This window comes from Trachemys scripta, chromosome 4 (genome assembly GCF_013100865.1).
Source record: "Trachemys scripta elegans isolate TJP31775 chromosome 4, CAS_Tse_1.0, whole genome shotgun sequence".
Taxonomy (NCBI): Eukaryota; Metazoa; Chordata; order Testudines; family Emydidae; genus Trachemys; species Trachemys scripta.
The window spans coordinates 69,274,893-69,293,799 of record NC_048301.1 but is presented as its reverse complement, the minus strand read 5'-3'; the positions used below and the strand labels follow the sequence as shown (position 1 = coordinate 69,293,799).

The 18,907-nt window shown below is 42.3% G+C and overlaps 1 protein-coding gene across 1 annotated transcript; it reads left to right on the top strand.

The window, feature by feature from the left end:
* The first annotated feature begins 2,678 nt into the window (after window positions 1-2,678).
* Window positions 2,679-17,317, top strand: FAM71D (family with sequence similarity 71 member D). The gene is made up of 6 exons (XM_034769398.1): window positions 2,679-2,762; window positions 4,678-4,880; window positions 7,229-7,499; window positions 12,299-12,573; window positions 13,693-13,739; window positions 17,170-17,317. The coding sequence occupies exons 1-6, from the start codon at window positions 2,679-2,681 to the stop codon at window positions 17,214-17,216; spliced, it is 927 nt and encodes a 308-aa protein (XP_034625289.1). The 3' UTR covers window positions 17,217-17,317.
* The last annotated feature ends 1,590 nt before the right edge of the window (window positions 17,318-18,907 follow it).

Here is an 18,907-nt window from a genome sequence, read left to right as displayed (position 1 = left end):
AATTGAAGCTGGTGCAGAATTTGGCAGCTTGTTTGTTACAGGGTGCATTTCTGGTGCATGTGATACCAGTGCTTTTGGGTCTCCACTGGCTAGTTGTTAGCTGCTGGTAAAATTTAAGGTGTTGGTTCTGACCTACTTATCGGACAGACCCTCTAGGGTCTGTGTGTGTGCAGTGGCACCTGAGGTCACATAAGAGAAAGTGGGGAGCTGGCAGAGTGTTTTCCATAATGGCCCCTTTGAAACTTGTGCCTCACTGGCCACGTTCAATTGATTTAACTCAGTATTTTATAGGGAGCCAGAGTAGAGAGCGAAGGACAGGCTTGATGTGCTCATGGCAGCCTGTGTTGCTGAGGAAATGCACTGCTGTGTTCATACTAGTTAGAGTTTCCTAAGGGCTGATGACTAGGGCATGCTAGAAAACAACAATTCTGATTAGCAAAAAATTTAGAGGTTTCAAAATGTGGTTTTGGTTTGGGTGTCCGTTCCTCCCCCACCCCCCGCAATTAAACAAAAATTAGACCTTTTAAAATTGTTTGTGAAAAAACTAGACAGAGAGAAAGAGAGCAAGACCCCAGAATAGCAATTAACATGAGGGTTAGGGCACTCACCGGGGCCGACCATGGCCCAGGTGGGTGCCCTTGCCATTGTGTCTCCTACTGAAACTATTCCACTTTGTATAAATAATGAAATATTAATTGGGTGACAGTGAGAGGTTTTGATTTTGACAAAACAACATTTTTTGACAGACAAGTTTTGTCAAAAAAATTTCAACCGGTTCTATCGATGGCTTCATACCCAGGGGTGTTGCATCAGTGAAGTTCTCCCAGTGCAAATGCAGTTTACCAGTGTAGTCTGGAGTTTGCACTCAGTATGACTTACCTCAGTCTCACCAGTGCAAGCCCCATTTTACATTGGTGCAGCTCATCACTATGGGGTTGCACTGGGGGAGCTATGCTTCTGCAAAAATCCCTAATATAGAGTAGCCTGTATACATGCAGCATGTCTGGACTGGGTAAATTCATATCACCCACATTCTTCCCTGATTTAGTCAAGCAATTTAATTGGTTTCAGTGTCCTCTGAGAGCACACAGGCCATACCAGTGGATTATGATGCCAGCAGCCCCTGCCCGACTCTGCCTTCCTATTATGACATGATTTGCTGCCTCACCTGTAGGCATTGACTGTTTAAGGAAATTCAAGAGGGGGAACTTGCTATTCAAAAATCTACTTGAATTTGACAGTCATGGGTTCCTAGTGCAGCAGACTTCTAGAAAGCTCTTCAGAACAAGCTAGAGCATTTGTATCTTGTTCTTTCTTTGGTAGACTCCTCCATGTAAGAAATGGGCTCGTTTCAGTAAAACGAGGCATGAATTCCTAGAAGTAGGAGTCTACTTAGGGAATGTACACAGTATTTAAAAAAGGAGAGACAAGACATCTTGATTCTCTTCATGGCCTTGCCACTGACTTATGTGGCCTTGGAAAAGTCATTTAACTTACTCCCTGATATGTAACTTCTGTATTCACAAGCATAGATGGGAATAATGATGTTTACCTACCTAACATGGGGGGGGGTGCTGTGTTTATGAAGTTCAATTAATTATTAGCCTCTCCTGAAGCGTGACCACTTTATGTTGCTCCATCTTCTGTTTGTGCCTTAAAGTCAGTTTAGCCAGCTGGTAGAGGACATCCTCTTCCCACTCCAAGCAAAGGAGGCATGTCTACAGGTTACTAGACATAGTTGGGGTGTTCCTTTGCCCCAAGGATTCCTGACTGCTGGAATATCCTTTTTGAGTTTTAGACAACTGACTCAATTTAGAGCAGTACTAAGGCTGCTCTAAATTGCATCTCAAGACCAGACCAGCACCTGGGAGCAACATGAACAGGGGGCACTAAGATTGTGCAAGTCATCTTTCCCACATCCCTCTTGAGCTGTGCTGAGCAGACCCATTATTTGCAAGATACATTGGTATGCTCACATGAAAGGGCAAAATGTTGTTGTTATCGTCATCACCTAACAATGGCAAAAAAGTATTTTGATCAATCCTACCATTATATTAAGATTCTTCACTTAATTATAAGCAAGGGGAACAATCTGAAATACAGCATAGCACATTTGATCTAGTTTGTGTTTCTACTGTATTTGTGCAAGTTTCATATGTGAACTATCTATATTTATTCATAGAATTATGCTATGTGAGATTTGATGATGAAGAGGAGGAAAGCATGAAGACAACAGAGTAAGTCGTGTAAGAGAAACAGAACAACAAAGGCACTGAAGGTGGATTTTGGCAAGATGTTACTTTGTAAAAATAGTTCCTTTTTTCTTGTCTATATTCCCGCCCCTATGTCTGATCAGCTCCCCAAGCTGATCCCCTCTCCATCGCCAAATCCTGTCCAGCTTCTGGAGTGCCTTTGGAAAGTCATACCTTGAAGGCATGTGCATGTTTGTGTGGGTTTTTGCTCTCGAATAACCTGATGCAGCCTGTGATAGGAAATGGAACAGACACAGGCTGTTCTATCTTCTGCTATTTCCCCATCAGTTGATTATTTGTGTTTTTCTGGAACATCCCCTCTTAACTTACTAATTTTTTCCTGTTTTGTGTGTAGACAACATTAGAAGCTACTTCTCTTTTAGGAGCTTCAGTGTGTGTGGAGCCTCCAGAAGCCAGATCTCCATTATGGGAGATCTTCAGAGAGTTCTTAGCGAAGGAGAATATGCCCCCTTCACATCCGCTCCCATGTTTGAGAGCAACTTTGTCCAGGTAAACATTTAAATGAAATTGTTTGGCACTGATGGTTTGACATACCTTACATAGAGAATTTCCATTTTTATCCCCCAGTGTGGATGCTGCCCACTCCTTTGTTCATTTCCACTATTCTCATTCTCTGTCTCACTCCAACACGTGTATATTCCCCTTCTCATACACACTTATCCTACTCTCCCCTCACATACACTGGGCTAGATACCAAGCTATGCTAGTGCTGCACACAGCTAATCTGGAGGGGAGAACAAAGGCGGCTTTGTGAGCCCTTTTCTCTTTTCCACACCTTTATCCTGGGAATAACTGGGTGCTGATTCAACCCCTTGTGCAACTTAGAGCAGCCTTAAGGTTGCACCCAATTGCAACACCCCCTAAGTAGTCATTCTAGCAAATCTTGGCCTGTGTCTCCGATATCTCCTCATAAATATCTAACTGTCAGCTCAAGATCAACATGGCAAAAACAGACCTCCTAATCTCCCCCTCCAAAAATCTTCCCCACTCCCTCCTTTCTCAATCACTGTGGCAAACACCACCATCCTACCTGTCACTCAGATCCATAACCTGAATGTCATCTTTGACTCTGCCCTCTTTCTCTAGGTCCTCGCATCCAGGCTGTCTAAATCTTGCCAATTCTTTCTCCATGAGACCCCTAACATGCAGCCTTTCCTATCCATCAGCACTGCTGAAACTCCTACCCAGGCTCTCATTATCTCGCATCTCAGTAACTCCAACAACCTTTTCTTTGGCCTCGACAAATACAATCGTGCTCTGCTCATATTCATTCAGAATGTTGTTGCAAAGACCATTTTCCTAGCCCATCATTTTAAACAAGTCACCCATCTCTTTGCATCCCTCCACTTCCTTCTCTTTCCCACATCAAACATAAGCTCTTGTCTTCACAATCTATCCCCACCCTATCTTATTTGCTATCAAGATGTTGACTTCTGCCCCCAATCAGCCCATGATACCAACCTCTATCACCCTCTGGTACATTTTTAAACAAACATCTTAGTGTTTTTCACCCATGCTGCCCATGCGCCCCATAAACATCGAAAAAGCTACCTCATTATCCTCCATCAAAACTCTCCTTCAAACTCTCCTTTGTTGTAATGCCTACAAAAAAATTGACAACCATCAGGCTGTTGGCATGCTGAAACCATTGCCTATCATGCTGACCAATAGTGTGTCATATATTCCTTGTACTACCCTGCGGGTCCATCTGTCTCTATTTGTTGTCTCTTGTCTTTATAATTAGATTGTAATTCATTGGGGCAGGGACCGTCTTTTTGTTTTGTTTGTACAGCACCTAGAACATTGATGTCTTGGTGCATCACTGGAGCGCTTAGGTACTACAGTAATACAAATCAACAAATAAATAATACACCTCTACCTTGATATAATGCTGTCCTCAGGAGCCAAAAAACCTTATCGCATTATAGGTGAAACCGCGTTATATCGAACTTGCTTTGATCCACCGGAGTGCGCAGCCCCGCACCCCTTGGAGCACTGCTTTACCACGTTATATCCGAATTCGTGTTATATCGGGTCGCGTTATATTGGGGAAGAGATGTAATTATTATTAATAATAATGGATCACCAGAGCATTGCAGTACCCTTGCCATGCCCCCTTCACCACGGGCCATGAGAAGTGGTAATGCAGAGATGGCTAATAGCTGAATATATGTCCAGTTAGCTGATTATGCCACCTTTCCAACCCCTTCATTCTGACTCACTTCTTTCTCCTCCCTTTCCCTTTCTTCATACACACACCCCTCTCATTCTTTTACGTTCCCTTATCTTCTCACCACCTGAGTTGTGAGAGTCCCAGGCAACTGGTACCACAATAGGTCTGTGTAATGTATTATCAATGTAATGGCTCCATGACATACTGTAATGACTTTGTTTTTGTATGCAGGTTAATAGGAGAGGTGAACCAATTTATGTTCATAACCGTCCCAACTGTGTGACTGTAGGCATCTGTGCATCCAGCCCCAGTCTATCACTGCCCAATGTGATGCTGCTAGCACACACAGTGCCTACATCTTCCCAGGAAGCTGTGTCAAAGCTCTGGAAGGCCTCAAAGCAGCCATCCTCCATGGAGCAGCTAGTACTCAGCAGGTAAGTTAGCACTAAGAAGGAGTGGTCAGTTCACAGAGCACGCTTTCCACAAGGGCTTTTTGTAAGTCTTGGTCATATTTTGGACAAATTTTTGTAACCAGGTGTCTCTCCACTAGTGTCCATTTAGTAATGCTGTCCTTTGGATGAAACATTAGCTAAAACATGCATCCTTTGGCCAATCTCCAGTGGCCATTCCAAGCCAAAGGCATTAAAAACACTTAAGTAAATCTGTAAGTTCATCAAATAAATTGTCTCTCGTCTTATACGTAGATTGCTCTGTGGTTGTACAGTGCCTAACACAATGGCCTCCTGGTCCATGTCTAGGCTCCTAGGTGCTGCCAGAATACAAATAATAATTAATAATATTAAAAGCAGGACAGCCTGTAAGAAAATTGGTGGACTTGCTGGGTTACCAGGGAGCAATCAAAGGGAATAGGGGCATATCAGATAAGCTAATTTTGTTTGCATGAGTTTTTACAGTAAAGGATGCTGGGGAGACACCTACTCAAAATATACTTTTTTCAGGTAATAAAAATGAATTGTCAATAGAGGAGGAGTTGGGACAAAATGATAAAGAGCAAGAGGTCACCAGGAATGGATGGAATACATCCAAGAGTTCTGGTAAATTGGAAAGCGTTCAGAGAAGAGCCACAAGAATGATTTAAAAATGAAGAAAACATGCCGTATAGTGAAAGACTCTCAGAGCTCAATCTATTTATCTTAACAAACAGAAGATTAAGGGGTGATTTGATTGCTATCTATAAGTATCTACATGGGGAACAAATATTTAATAATGGGTTCTTCAATCAAGCAGAGACAGGTATAACACAATCCAAGGATTGGAAGTTGAACCTAGACAAACTGATACTGGAAATAAGGCATACATTTTTATCAGTGGCAGTATTTAACCACTGGAACAATTTACCAAGGGTCATGTGGATTCTCCATCACTGGCAATTTTTAAATCAAGACTGGATGTTTTTCTAAAATAAATGCTCTAGGAATTATTTTTGGAGAAGTTCTATGGCCTGTGTTATACAGGAGGTAAGACTAGATGATCACAATGGTAGTTTCTGGCTGCGGAATCTATAAGAATTAAGTGGTTGAGCTGATAAAATATACAATCTCTCATTAAAATCAATAACCATACCAAAAGACCAGAACAAATGTTGTTGCTATTTGTTCAATAAAGGCCCTATGGCTGGTAATTAAGAGATGCTGTAATTTTAGTACTAGGAAAACTGGTTGAAACAATAATGAAAAATAGAATTATTAAACACATGATCATGCTTCTCTAAACTGTTCAAATTTTTTGAGCATGTCAGCAAAATAGTGGATAAAGGAAAACTGGTTGATAGAATTTATTTGGACTTCAAAAAGCCTCTACCAAATTTTCTCATGAGAAGCTAAATAGTTATGGAGTAGAGGGTGAACTATTATCTTGCTTTTGAAACAGGCTGAAATACAAAAAACAAAGTAGGAATAAATTAGTCAATTTTCAACATGGCCAAAGGTTAACATTGGGGTGCTCTAAGTTTTCATACTTGGAGTAGTGTTGTTTAATATATTTATTGATTATCTGTAAAAGAGTGAACAGTAAAGTGGCAAAATTTGCAGATGACACAAAATAATTTGGGTTAGTTAAAACCAGAGAAGACTGTGAGAAACTCCAGAGGAACCTAATGAAAAGAGCTAAATGGGCAATCTGATGACAGATTAAATTAATTGTTGGAAAGAATAATTTGAACTACTCTCACAAATTGCTAGATTATATATTAATTGTAACCACTTAGAAAAATGATCAGGACATCATTGTAAGCAGCGCAATAAAACCTCTGTTCAATGTGAAGTAGCAATCAAGAAGTCAAACAAAATGTTAGGACATATAAAGGATGGGATAGGATATAATAGCGAATATACAGACTACTGATTGATCATAGAAACATAGGAATTGTCATACCTGGAAATTAAAAGTTTAAGGGCACTTTTCAGAAAGAATAGGAGTTAACTGTAGTGTCCTAGTCAATATACTGTGCCCTTTCTAAAAAATCAGGCTTTAATGTCACAGGTGCTGTGAGCTATTGCAGAGCACCTCTCCTACAAAGGGCATAGTGGCATCTGAAAAGAGTGTCTCAGGGTACACTCACCATGCTTTTCCCAACAGACTTCTCCCCTGCAGTCGGGATGTGCCCCCAGAGAAGACAGACACAATGTCTTCTTTGAGAAGAGTCTGCATGCATTTCCCTTCAGACTACTCCCCCTGCAGCCCATTTCCTGAATCACGCAATGGATATAGGTCTCCTGTAAGCAAAGACTCTAGCTGGTCTCACACCTGAGTTTTCTTGTAGGTTCTTCCCCTTGAAGTTTGTGGAGATCACCGTTCACAATGCTGAGAGGCGTCGCCTCAAGCTGAAGCTGGCAACTGGGCGCTCCTTCTACCTGGAGCTCTGTGCCCCACCAGACAAGCTGTGCCTCCTCTTCCGTCAATGGCTGCGGCTCATTTCTCTCTTGAAACTTCCCCAAGACAACTACAACAATACTCAAGTCAATGTAGTGTTTGAGAATTTTAATGGGCAGCAAGTTGAGAGAATGCAAGGCACAAGGAACCAGTCAGACAACGTGAGTCTTTGGCGGTGGTTCGTAAAAAAATTCACATGCTTGTTCCACCATTCCTTATTATTGCACAAGTCAAAGCTTGTGCAATAGACAAGAATTCAAAGGAGTTACAATTCTGTTTATAAGGAGTTTATATAAAAATAACTGGCCTGTCATAAGGTCCCTACAGAATCTGAGGGTGGTGGCAGCCAGACGTGCAGCCCTGCTTGGTTATTTGGATGTCAAGAAGTGGGGTACCTGACACCATTGTCCTGGCTTTCATTTTCCTGATATTTTGGTGAATGGGTTGCTGTGGCCTTTAGTGGTGCTTTCCTTCTGAATTTCCCCTCTGATGTGGGGGGAAAGGGCAGAGCAGAAGAGGCATAACATAGCTGAGTTCTTCACATGGCCTGTGGTAGCTGATGGGTGAGGTGCATTAGACAGTTTGCATGTTGGGAGGGGGCTGGGTATTCCAGCTCTTGGTTGAAGTATTAGTGGAGAGCTAGAAAGGTCAGAGGTATCCACTTGCTACAACTGAAAGACAGAGAGGCAGCAGGCGTGGGGAAGGATGGAGGGCTAAAGACAATATATTCATACTCTGGGCTTTCATCAGCAAAATTGGTGGAAACACTGCCCTTGGTCCACACTTAGCAAGGAGACCAGGATAGCTGCTGATCCTGAATGTACATTTTTAAAGGTGTTACCCAAAGCAAGTAACAGAGACTTTCGGCATAGGCACCTCCACATCTCTCTTTTTTGCCACACCCATGCAAGCCCCTGCTTCAGCCTGGCAGAAGGAGGGCCATGAGAAGATGAGAGACACATGCACACAAGTGACTGGCTTTTGTCCAGCCTGTTCTTAAAAACCTCCAATGATGGGGTCCACAACCTCCCTTGGAAGCCTATGCTAAAGTTTAACTACAATTAGAAAGTTTTCCTAATATCTACCTAAATCTCCCTTGCTACAGATTAAGCCCATTACTTCTTGTCCTGCCTTCAGTGGATATGGAGAAAAAGTTATCACAATCCTCTTTATAATAGCCTTGAACATATTTGAAGACTGTTATCAGGTCTCCCCTCTTAGTCTCCTTTTCTCAGGACTAAACATGCCCAGTTTGTTTACTCTTTCCTCAGAGGTCAGGGTTTTCTCCTTTCACTCAGTCTAGTATCCTTAAGGAAATGCAGTAAGGCTTTTTTTTGCACTGATCTATTTCCCTGACATTCTCACTAGTCCCTTTAGGATAAAATCTTTAATTCCAAGTCAACTCAATTTTTCATAAAGAAACTTTCTTTCCATAGAATATTGCCCGCAATGACACAGAACATGATCAACAGTTTCTTTAGTTTTGCACACATTACACAGCCCATCTTTATGTCTTTTTAATAAGTTTAACTTTTCATTTAAGGCATAATGACCTGTTAACACTCTAAAAATGGCTACTTCACTTTTTCTGTCATGTCAATGGAATGTAGTATTATCTTTGATTTTTGATCATACACCATAGAACTTCATCCTTTTGTTTCCTTGGCTATAGTTCTTGCCCTTTCTTTGCAGGCTCCTTCCTGACCACACTTCTAAACTCTTGTGTACTTAAGGGTATCTTAATATCCACCTCCTAATTTTTTAGAGTATGTTTTGCTGCTTTGTCAGCCAACTCATTTCCAGGTATTCTGATATGCACTGGAATCCATGCTACTGTTACACAGATATCTATTTGAGTTATTTCTAGAGATAGGAATGTTATTTCACTTCTTATGTCATTTCTGCTTTCCAAAGTCCCTATTCTGATTGTCATTATGTCTGACAAGGAATCATATAAAATTACAGCTTCAGCTGGTCAGAAATCTCTTATCCAGGTTAGTGCCAATATTATCCCCACTAGTTCAGCCATCAGAAATTACAGAGCCTTTTTGGTTTCTGGATTCTAATACTAGGAGCACAAAAGGCTGTTCCTTCTCTACCTGTGCTGTCATCTTTAGATCTATCTCTATAGACTTTGCAAAGCTGGCCCCATTTTTCATTCATAAATGTCATTGGTCATAATGTGTGTTTTTTGTCCTTCATTTGTTGTTGTTGTTTTCATACAATTCCAAATCCACATATGGAGGAGTAAGTGATCAGCTATAAGCTGATTTTCCCTGAGTAAAAATGTTTCATTTTCTCAATTTCTCTTTTTTACATATCTCCTTTACCCATTTTTGACCCCGATACTATGAGGAAGGTCTGTAGCAATTCATATCATTTTGTCTACTAAACTCTCAGCAATCCCCATAAATCTGTTGTGTACTACCATTTTCATGATTCCCTCTTATCTTTGCCCAAAAAGTTAGCTCTAATAGTTTTATCTCTACTTTTATAAGTGCTTCTCCAGTCAGACCCCTTTTGCTACAAACTTCCTCTCCTTATGCTAACCAGCAGGCTCCTGCTGCCCATCTGGGCTTCATGATCCATTAAGGTTGGCTCTCCCTCCAGGTGCAGACAGATAACTTAACTGGCCTCTCAGGCCCACATTAACCCATTTAGGACCTATGTGGGGTACACACATTATCACAGTGTCTTACTCTTTTTGATTTTATCTACACATGCCTGTGCTATTCTTTTGTACTCCTTAGCAATTTGTCCATGTTCCCTCTTTTTATAGAAATCCTTTTGGATTTCTAGGTCATTAAAGAGCTCCTGATGGAGCCATATTGGCCTCTTACTATTCTTCCTATACTTTCTTTGAATTGGGATAGTTTGCAATTGCAGTTGTGACTTTTATATCATCTCCTTGAGAAGTAACCAGACACCTTAAACCTTAGCCATCAGACAAATACCTGGTATCTGCTCCCAGGTCAGAGCAAAGACAGAGGAAAACCCAGGGTAATGATTGTTGGATATAGATGGGATGAAGAAAGGAAAAAGAAAACTTGCAATGTAGGTCATTAAACAATGCTCAAAGGTTAATTTTGGTCAGTATTGGCTTCCATGATCCCATGGAGAATGAACTCCTCACTCATACCCAGAAGAGGTTTCAGGGGTGTCGAATGTAAGACCCATAGGCCGGATCTGGTCTGTGGATTTCCCATGAATCCTCAGGCTTGTCTTCATGACCTCAAAGTCAGTCCACACTTTGGGGGTGTGATTTATACAGTGTTCCAGGGTGCTGCGCTCTAATTCACCATGTAGTCTCTGCTAGTGTGCATTTATGCAGTCCTCTTCCAATCAGGACTACATTAATGTGCACTAAGGAACATTTAGGGCACACCAGTAGGGTCACACAGGGGAGTTAGAGCAACTGGTGCTTTCTACAAATCACACCCTCATAGTCCAGACTCTGGTGCAGCAATCCAGCAAAACCTCATGCACAAGTGTAGAACCACTTGGTTGCATTTAAGAGGGACTGGAGAGGTATGAGTCTGGTGGTTGCTGGTACTCGCCTGGGTGAGGGAAAATGGCACTGAGGAGCACTTACTCACCAGCTGGAGAGTAGATATGCCAATCTGACAAGTCAAAAAAAATGAAACTTTCAGGTGAAGCTAAAAGCAATTATCAACATGAGTTATCTTTATCTATTTCTATTTTAATAACTTTTTCAGAGTGTGACCCTACCAAGTGGCAAGGTATTGGACCAGGTCTGACATATTGGTCAATAGTCAGTGGCAAAGGGACAGGGTAGGGAAGTATCAGAGGGGTAGCCGTGTTAGTCTGTATCCACAAAAACAATGAGGAGGCCGGTGGCACCTTAAAGACTAACAGATTTATTTGGGTATAAGCTTTCGTGGGTAAAAAAACCACTTCTTCAGATGCATGGAGTGAAAATTACGGATGCAGGCATAAATATACTGACACATGAAGAGAAGGGAGTTATCTTACAAGTGGAGAACCAGTGTTGACAGGGCCAATTCAATCAGGGTGGATGTGGTCCACTCCCAATAATTGATAAGGAAGTGTCAATACCAAGACAAGGAAAATTGTTTTTGTAGTGAGCCAGCCACTCCCAGTCCCTATTCAAGCCCAAATTAATGGTGTTAAATTTGCAAACGAATTGTAGCTCTGCAGTTTCTCTTTGAAGTCTGTTTTTGAAGTTTTTGTTGTTGAAGTATGGCTACTTTTAAATCAGTTATAGAATATCCAGAGAGGTTGAAGTGTTCTCCTACTGGCTTTTGTATGTTACCATTCCTGATGTCTGATTTATGTCCATTTATTCTTTTACGTAGAAACTATTCAGTTTGGCCAATGTACATGGCAGAAGGGCATTGCTAGCACATGATGGCATATATCACATTAGTAGATGTGCAGGTGAATGAGCCCCTGATGGTGTGGCTGATGTGGTTGTGTCCTCTGATGGTGTCGCTAGAGTAGATATGGGGACAGAGTAGGCAACAGGGATTGGTTCCTGGGTTAGTGTTTCTGTGGTGTGGTGTGTAGTTGCTGGTGAGTATTTGCTTCAGGTTGGGGGGCTATCTGTAAGCAAGGACTGGCCTGCCTCTCACAGTCTGTGAGAGTGCGGGATCATTTTCCAGGATAGGTTGTAGATGGTTGATGATGTGCTGGAGAGGTTTTAGCTGGGGGCTGTACCTGATGGCCGAGGGGGGAAGCTTTCACTGCCATGGTCCCTGCTGTATTGGTCCCATGGGTAAGTAGTTCCATTTCTCAGGACTGGCAGTCTGACACTCCTAACCAACACAAAATTCAATATAAATAAAGAATTGATAAATATGATATTATTTTCTGATCTCCACTCAAAGTCCCAGTGGTGCTGATCAGCTCCACCCTGAGCCTTTACTTTGTGCCCATTCCTATTGTCTTATTTGTTGGGTGTCTTCCTTATTCCCTACAGAGAGACACCCAGCTAGAGACTCTGAATTCTACTGATATCCCAGAATCAGAGAAGGAGGAAGTTGCTAAGCGAGCATCCTCCAAGCGAGTCACCATCTCTGGCATAGTGGGTCCTATTGAAGAGTGTGGCTGCAGCAAGAGAGGGCTGGCAGTTGCCTCACGCAGCTCCATAATAAAAGAGACCAAAAGAGATCCCAGCAGGCAGTCAGAGAAACAACAAAGAAAAGATCACCTGAAGGTAAAGAAGACCAAGAGCAGAGAGAGGAAGAAATCCAGGTATGTGTGGTTGGGGATATATTGATGCTAAGACAGAGGGTGTCCACAGCTGAACTTTAGAGAATGAGAAGTGGTATGTTCCTGTCATTACGGAGGTTATTCTTTCAGCAACACTTTAGAATTACTGTGATATTTCTGCTGCTGTATTAGGTTGAGCTGCTTAGGAACATAGAGAGGGATTTTCAAAAGCACCTAGACTTGGGCTCCTCAGTCATGCAGGCATTTTTGGAAATCCCATCCATAAATCCATAATTAGGTACTAAATGAAACTGACCTGATTGTCCAAGATGTTGAGCACCCACTGCTTACCCTGACTGCAGAAAAAGCTGCAGATGCTCAGCATATCAGAAAATCAGGCCACTTTGATTTAGGTGCTTAACTTTAGAGACCCATGTTTGAAAATTTTGACCATACTATTTGCCATACTAGATCAAGCCAGGGGTCCAGTTGTCCAGTATCTTGTGTCCTGAACTCCATACTGGCCTATGGAGTTCAGTATCCTGCCTCCTTCTGTGCTGGAGCAGACTACTGGTCTAGCTAATTTCCTGCCTCTAGCAGTGCGCACTGGCTTATGGTTCAGAGCAAGACAAAACCCCACGCACCCATACTGCACTTAATTGTGGCATATTGCAAGAAGACATTGGAGAAATTCCATCCTCTTCCCATCCCCTGCCTTTACCCTGCAGGTGGCTTTACATCCAGAAGTGTGAAATCTGATTACCTTTATCTTTACCTAAGTGTTGACAGCAGTAGCGTAGCTAGGGGGGGTGCAGGGGAAGCAGCCGCTTCCCCTCAGCACATTTTCCAGAAGCAGTGCCTTAGTTAGGGGTTACCATAGCACCAGTGCACGGGGCCCATACTCCGCATTAACTCACACCTGTCAACTCACACATTAACAGCATTAAATAGTTCAGTTGCATGTTACATAAGTGCAGTCCATAGCATCTAAATTTCCTGTATATTCTATCACACCTACATTTCAAGGGCAGCACTGTTACACAGAGTTAGCAGGGCATGTTCCAACTGCTGGCAGAGAGAGTTTAAAATAACAGAACATATTATGTAATCCTCTTGTGACTATTTGTGACAGAAGTGAGCATCTTAACTTTCTGTTTCCAGGGAAAATGTAGCAGAATATAAAACAGAAAACAATTTGCAGGCTTCAGGTATGAATTAAATGTTTTAATATTTATTCCCCTCTCCATCCCCACCAACTGTGTTTCTACACTTTTTCCTACAATGAGTGTGCACAGGAGAGGCTGAAACTTGAGTAGCTGGGAGTCCCTACAGCCAGGATTTCTACACCATGGCCTATGGTGATTTCTGCTGGGAGAAGCTAGGACTGGAGCACCTAAGAGTTCCCCATAGTCAGGATGCTTAGACCATGCCATATACAGTGTCTCGTGCAGAGTGAAGTTGGGTATCTAGTCACTGGGAACTTCCTGACACCCTGGACTTCTACATCCTTCCCAACAATGCCTCCTTCTGGAAGAATCTGGCACCTGGACTATAAGTCTTTACTCCTGTAAAACTCCCTGCGTTAATATTTTCTCCTATATTTTCAGTGGATAAGTGGTGCTGTCTTTGCCTGCCAAATGGTAACAAGACACTAAGAGCAGATTTAATACATTCTTGAACTCCCCCACCCCATGGCTGAATTTGCGGTGTGCGCATCCTGCATACTACCCTGTTTCCCCGAAAATAAGACATCCTCCGAAAATAAGGCCTACTTACAGTTTTGCCTCTCGTTGTAATATAAGGCATCCCCCCGATAATAAGACCTCCCCGATAATAAGGCATCCACCGATAATAAGGCATTTTTCATTTCTGAAAAATAAGACATCCCCTGAAAATAAGACCTAGCGCATCTTTGGGAGCAAAAATTAATATAAGACACTGTCTTATTTTCGGGGAAACAGGGTAGTAAAGCAGAGATTTGAACCAGAGTTTTTGTGATCCTCCCCATGAACTTCCTCCTTCAGCCAAGTCACAGAAATTGGAATGAGTGGAAGTCACTCTTTGAATATTTTATGCTGTTACTCTGTCCACCTCTTTCTACTTGGCTTATTGGTTATGGGCCACTCCTTTTCCTACCTGCTATGTGGTGATCTTGCAATGGCTCACCTGGCATGGATGGCTCTCGGGATCCTATTGTGTTTCATTATGCACCCACATTTAATTTTTTTTTACTTATAATAATCTCAAAACATTGTCTGCCTGCACAAATCTGTTTTTCCTTCACCCACTTAATGTGTTAGTTCCTGTCCATTCATCTGGCTGGCTAAGAGTCTTGCTGCATGTGTCTGTTTGCCCGTGGTTATGTACAGTATGTGAATCTTTGTGACTGTCTCATCTATGATTCTCTTTCCTCCATCTCCCACAATAGCCATTCAAGCCCACTTGGGGCAGATGTGAATCAGCACATATTCAGCACACTATCTCAATCCTTCCACCATATATACATATACAATATTTACATTTCTCCAGCATTAACATTTATGTGAAAAGTATTAAATGAAATGGGGTCTGGGATTACCCTTTCTTAGAAATTGTTTAATTTCAGTGCAATTTCCCACATTTTAGAAGATTTTAAGACAATCACACATAAATTGTGCAGAAAATGTTAACTTTGACATAAATTGTGCAGCAAATAGAATTCAATCCTTGAATATTGGGTCTATAGTAAACTATATTCTGATAAGACACCATATCTAAGGCTAAGATTTTGTCATGGATATTTTTAGTAAAAGTCACAGACAGGTCACGGGCTTCCATTAATTTTTCTTTACTGTCTGTAACTTTTACTAAAAATATCCATGATAAAATGGGAAGGGACTGGGCAGCTGAACCCATGGAGCCTCAGAGCTTCAGGGTCCCTCTTCCCTTCCCAGCAGAGGGGAGCTTCAGGGTTCCCCTCCACCCTCCCCAGCAGCGGGGAGCTGCAGGAATCCTCCTACCCCCCGTGGTGGCCGAGGGCTGCAGGGGTCCGCCTGCCCCCTGCAGTGGAGAGGAGCTGTGGAGTTCCCCCTGCCCCACCATGGTGGTGGGGAGCTGCAGGGATCCCCCTGCCCTGCGGCAGTGGCCGGGGAACTGCGGTGGTCCCCCTGCCCCATGGCGATGGTGGGGAGCTGCCAGGGTCCCCCTGCCCCACGACAGTGGCAGGATAACTGCGGGGGTCTTCCCTGCCGACACAGCTGGCGGGGAGCTGCGGGGATCCCTCTGTCCCCGGAAGCATCCGGGAGCTGCGGGGTACCCACTCTGCTCAGGGCAGCTGGGAGCTTGGGGGCCCACTGCCTCAAGCAGCAGGGGTACCTCACAGCTCCCTGCCGCTATGGGAAGCAGCGGGACCCTGCAGGTCCCAGCCACCAGGGCAGAAGTCATGGATTCTGTGACCTCCAGGACAAAATTGTAGCTTTAACCATACCTAACAAACATGTACTAAAGCCACCAGAACCAAAATATCTTTGCATATCTCCCCATCTCACACACACACACAATCATTAAAGCCTTCAGAAAAACAGTACCAATGTTGCACACACAAAAGCATCAATGTTGCAAAAAGCCATGAAAAACCAAAGCAGATTTTATTTTGAAACAATGGGTTCCCAGATCCACCTGCCTCTTCACTACCAGATTTTCTGAGCATCCCTCCTCGACAGTCATGCCTCCATTTCCTGATATATAAAACCAATCATTTATATGTATTTTGTGGTAGTGTTTTTTGCATAAACTTTTCATAAACTATAAAGAATGACTGACTTTATCTCCCCTGGTTCTTCCCTTTCTCTTCTTTCACATCATTGTTTTTCCTCCTGTGTCTAATTGCTTCTTTTCCTCAGTAATTTACAGTTTTTCAGCTTTCTCTCTAATTAACATTTCCTTTCCCCCTTTCCCTCTCTAAATCTTTTATCCTTTCATATTCTTTCTCTTCCCTTCCATATTCTTTCAATCCCCCTTCATGTTTCCTCCTCCAAATGTTTTTTTCCTTCTGTGTTGCCCTTGCCCCCTCTTCCATTTTCCCTTCTTCTTTTCTTCCTTCCTTGCTTCTCTCTCGTTTCATTTGTTCTGTGATTCTTCCCTCTCTCCTTCCGAAGGCCACTCTCAGGCAGAGGAAGTGTCTCCTCATCCTGAGCCAGCTGTGGCCTGCAAACTGTGCACATTTCTCAATTACTGATCAGTTTTTAGCAGGAACAGAAATGATCTTCAAACCCTGCCTAACAACTGAAAAATGTGACAGCACCTTGCAGGTGGTGTCAACTGGTGTCAGGTATGCACAGACTTTTTACATCTCTCAGCTGTTCCACAGAGAATGAACCTCACTTACTTCTGGTGTGAGGTTAACAGCTGAGAAGTGGCTTGTGGGAATGAGTGAGGGGTAATAGGTGTAGGGACACCCTACTATGGAACACAAAGCACTGATTCTGGTAAACTCAATGCTGTGACCTCTTAAGAGGTGGTGACGAAAAGAGAAATGTCATAGCCCTGAATTGTGTGTGTGCGTATCTTTATGTGTGTTCTCTCTTTCTTTCTCTCTCTCTTTTGATTCCCTGCTTTCCTGGGCTTTATTTTCCTTGTGCTCATGCTGTTTCTTTACAGGAAATCAAAAGAGTGGCAGTAAATCCGGAGTAATCTGTTGCAAGTAGTCAAAGGGGCTTATCAACAAGAAAGAATTGAAAAAACAAAGCAAAGCAGTCTGAAGATGAGATACAACTGGAGCAGGAAAGAGAGAGAAGAAAAATTACCCTAGAAACATCAAAACTGTCTCCTACTTTTTAATATTATGAAATTAAACATTGTTGAAACACTAACACTATCTCTTTATTTTTCTAATCCAATATGAACAACCAAAGAGATATTAGTTTTGGTCCCTGGCAGTGGGCTCTAGATTCCCAATGGAATATATGAGACCATTTTTCTCATGATATATGAAATGGCCATTTTAATTTTAAATACTTATGCCAAAATATAGGTCACATTTTTATGTGATGAAATGTGCTTCTTGTCAGAGCAACTTTCAGAGGGTTGTAGTCAGACAAATGATGGCAGAATATAGAATACTCCTTTAATCAGTAGAAACATTGCATTCCTATTGGATTTTGCACAGGACATGCCTGCTGTGCTACTGAACATATCAGGCAAGTTTAGGTAGAACTCATCTGCTTTATGTACTGTTGTCCCTTTTGATCTGAGTAGCTAAGTCAGATTTCGGGGCCCTGAGGATGTTCCAGTTGGAAGTAGAAATTGATGGAGTCTGGTATTTTCTTTTATTCAGTTTTGTTTATTTACAAAGAATGTACAAAGTCCTGTGTCTCTGAACTCAGAAAGAATCAAGAACAGAAGGAGCAGTTTCTTGGATTACACCCCAAGTGTCTTTAGCCAACAGACCCAAAATGCTCTCTCGCTTTTTCCAGGGTTATACTGTGCTCCGTGGCTACTCTTAGGCTTTCTTGTTTTTTTTCCTTTGCCTCTCTCTGTTCTCGTCTGTGTCCTCATGTTCTCAGTTTCTGCGTGTTCTCTCTCTCTCTCACACACACATACACCTATCCAAAACACTATTTAGCCCAAAAGCGCCAGGACTCTCTCCCGCACACTTTTTGTGTTAGGTAAGGCTTATGTTTACAGCTGTGTTATTTGAAGGGTGAGTTCACACCTACCAACCTCAAAGGGATTTTAACCCAGCCTATAACAAGTTTTCATCCAGCTCATACCAGTACCAATATTCCATTTTTAGCAGGATGGCAGAGAGCTGTAGTAGTGAAGGGATCCCTCCAGCAACACGGTGCTCATTCTCTCTAGGTCAGGGCTTTAATTTAATATTGACTCAAGGGAGAAGAGTGCCATTGACTGAATCACAAACACCATTTCTTACAGCACCTAATAGTTACCAGGATATGTCCCATTAATGTAATAAACAGGCCAGCACCACTAAGCATGTGCTATCTAACAGACTTATACTTCAAGATATGAGTGGATGTTCATGCTACAATCTCTCCACTCATTTGAGAATCTAATGGATATTGTCCTGTTTTAAAACCCACAATGGACCTGCTCCAGCTTACCTCATGGTCCTTCATTCTCTACTTCCCATCCTCCTTCCTATGCTTGTCTATCAGTCACCAGCTCTCTCCCACATCCTACAATCTTACTGGGTTCAAGTGAGCTTCACTGCAGCACCTGCCATTTGAAACAGCCTTCTTATACGTCTCCAGCTCAACAATTCTCCATCTCTTTAAATCTCATCTGAAAGCTATACCACTGAATGGGCTGTTGTCAGCATAAAACTCATAAAATAATACCTCTGTTCTTTAAAATTGGAAGATTTTTAAACTCAAAT

Bases quoted from the DNA above. Each gene is read 5' to 3' on its own strand.
- FAM71D (XM_034769398.1), top strand. From the start codon at position 2,679: ATGGGAGATCTTCAGAGAGTTCTTAGCGAAGGAGAATATGCCCCCTTC. The intron at 12,574-13,692 runs GTATGTGTGGTT...TTCTGTTTCCAG, and splicing joins AGAGAGAGGAAGAAATCCAG to GGAAAATGTAGCAGAATATA. The intron at 13,740-17,169 runs GTATGAATTAAA...GTTTCTTTACAG, and splicing joins AAACAATTTGCAGGCTTCAG to GAAATCAAAAGAGTGGCAGT.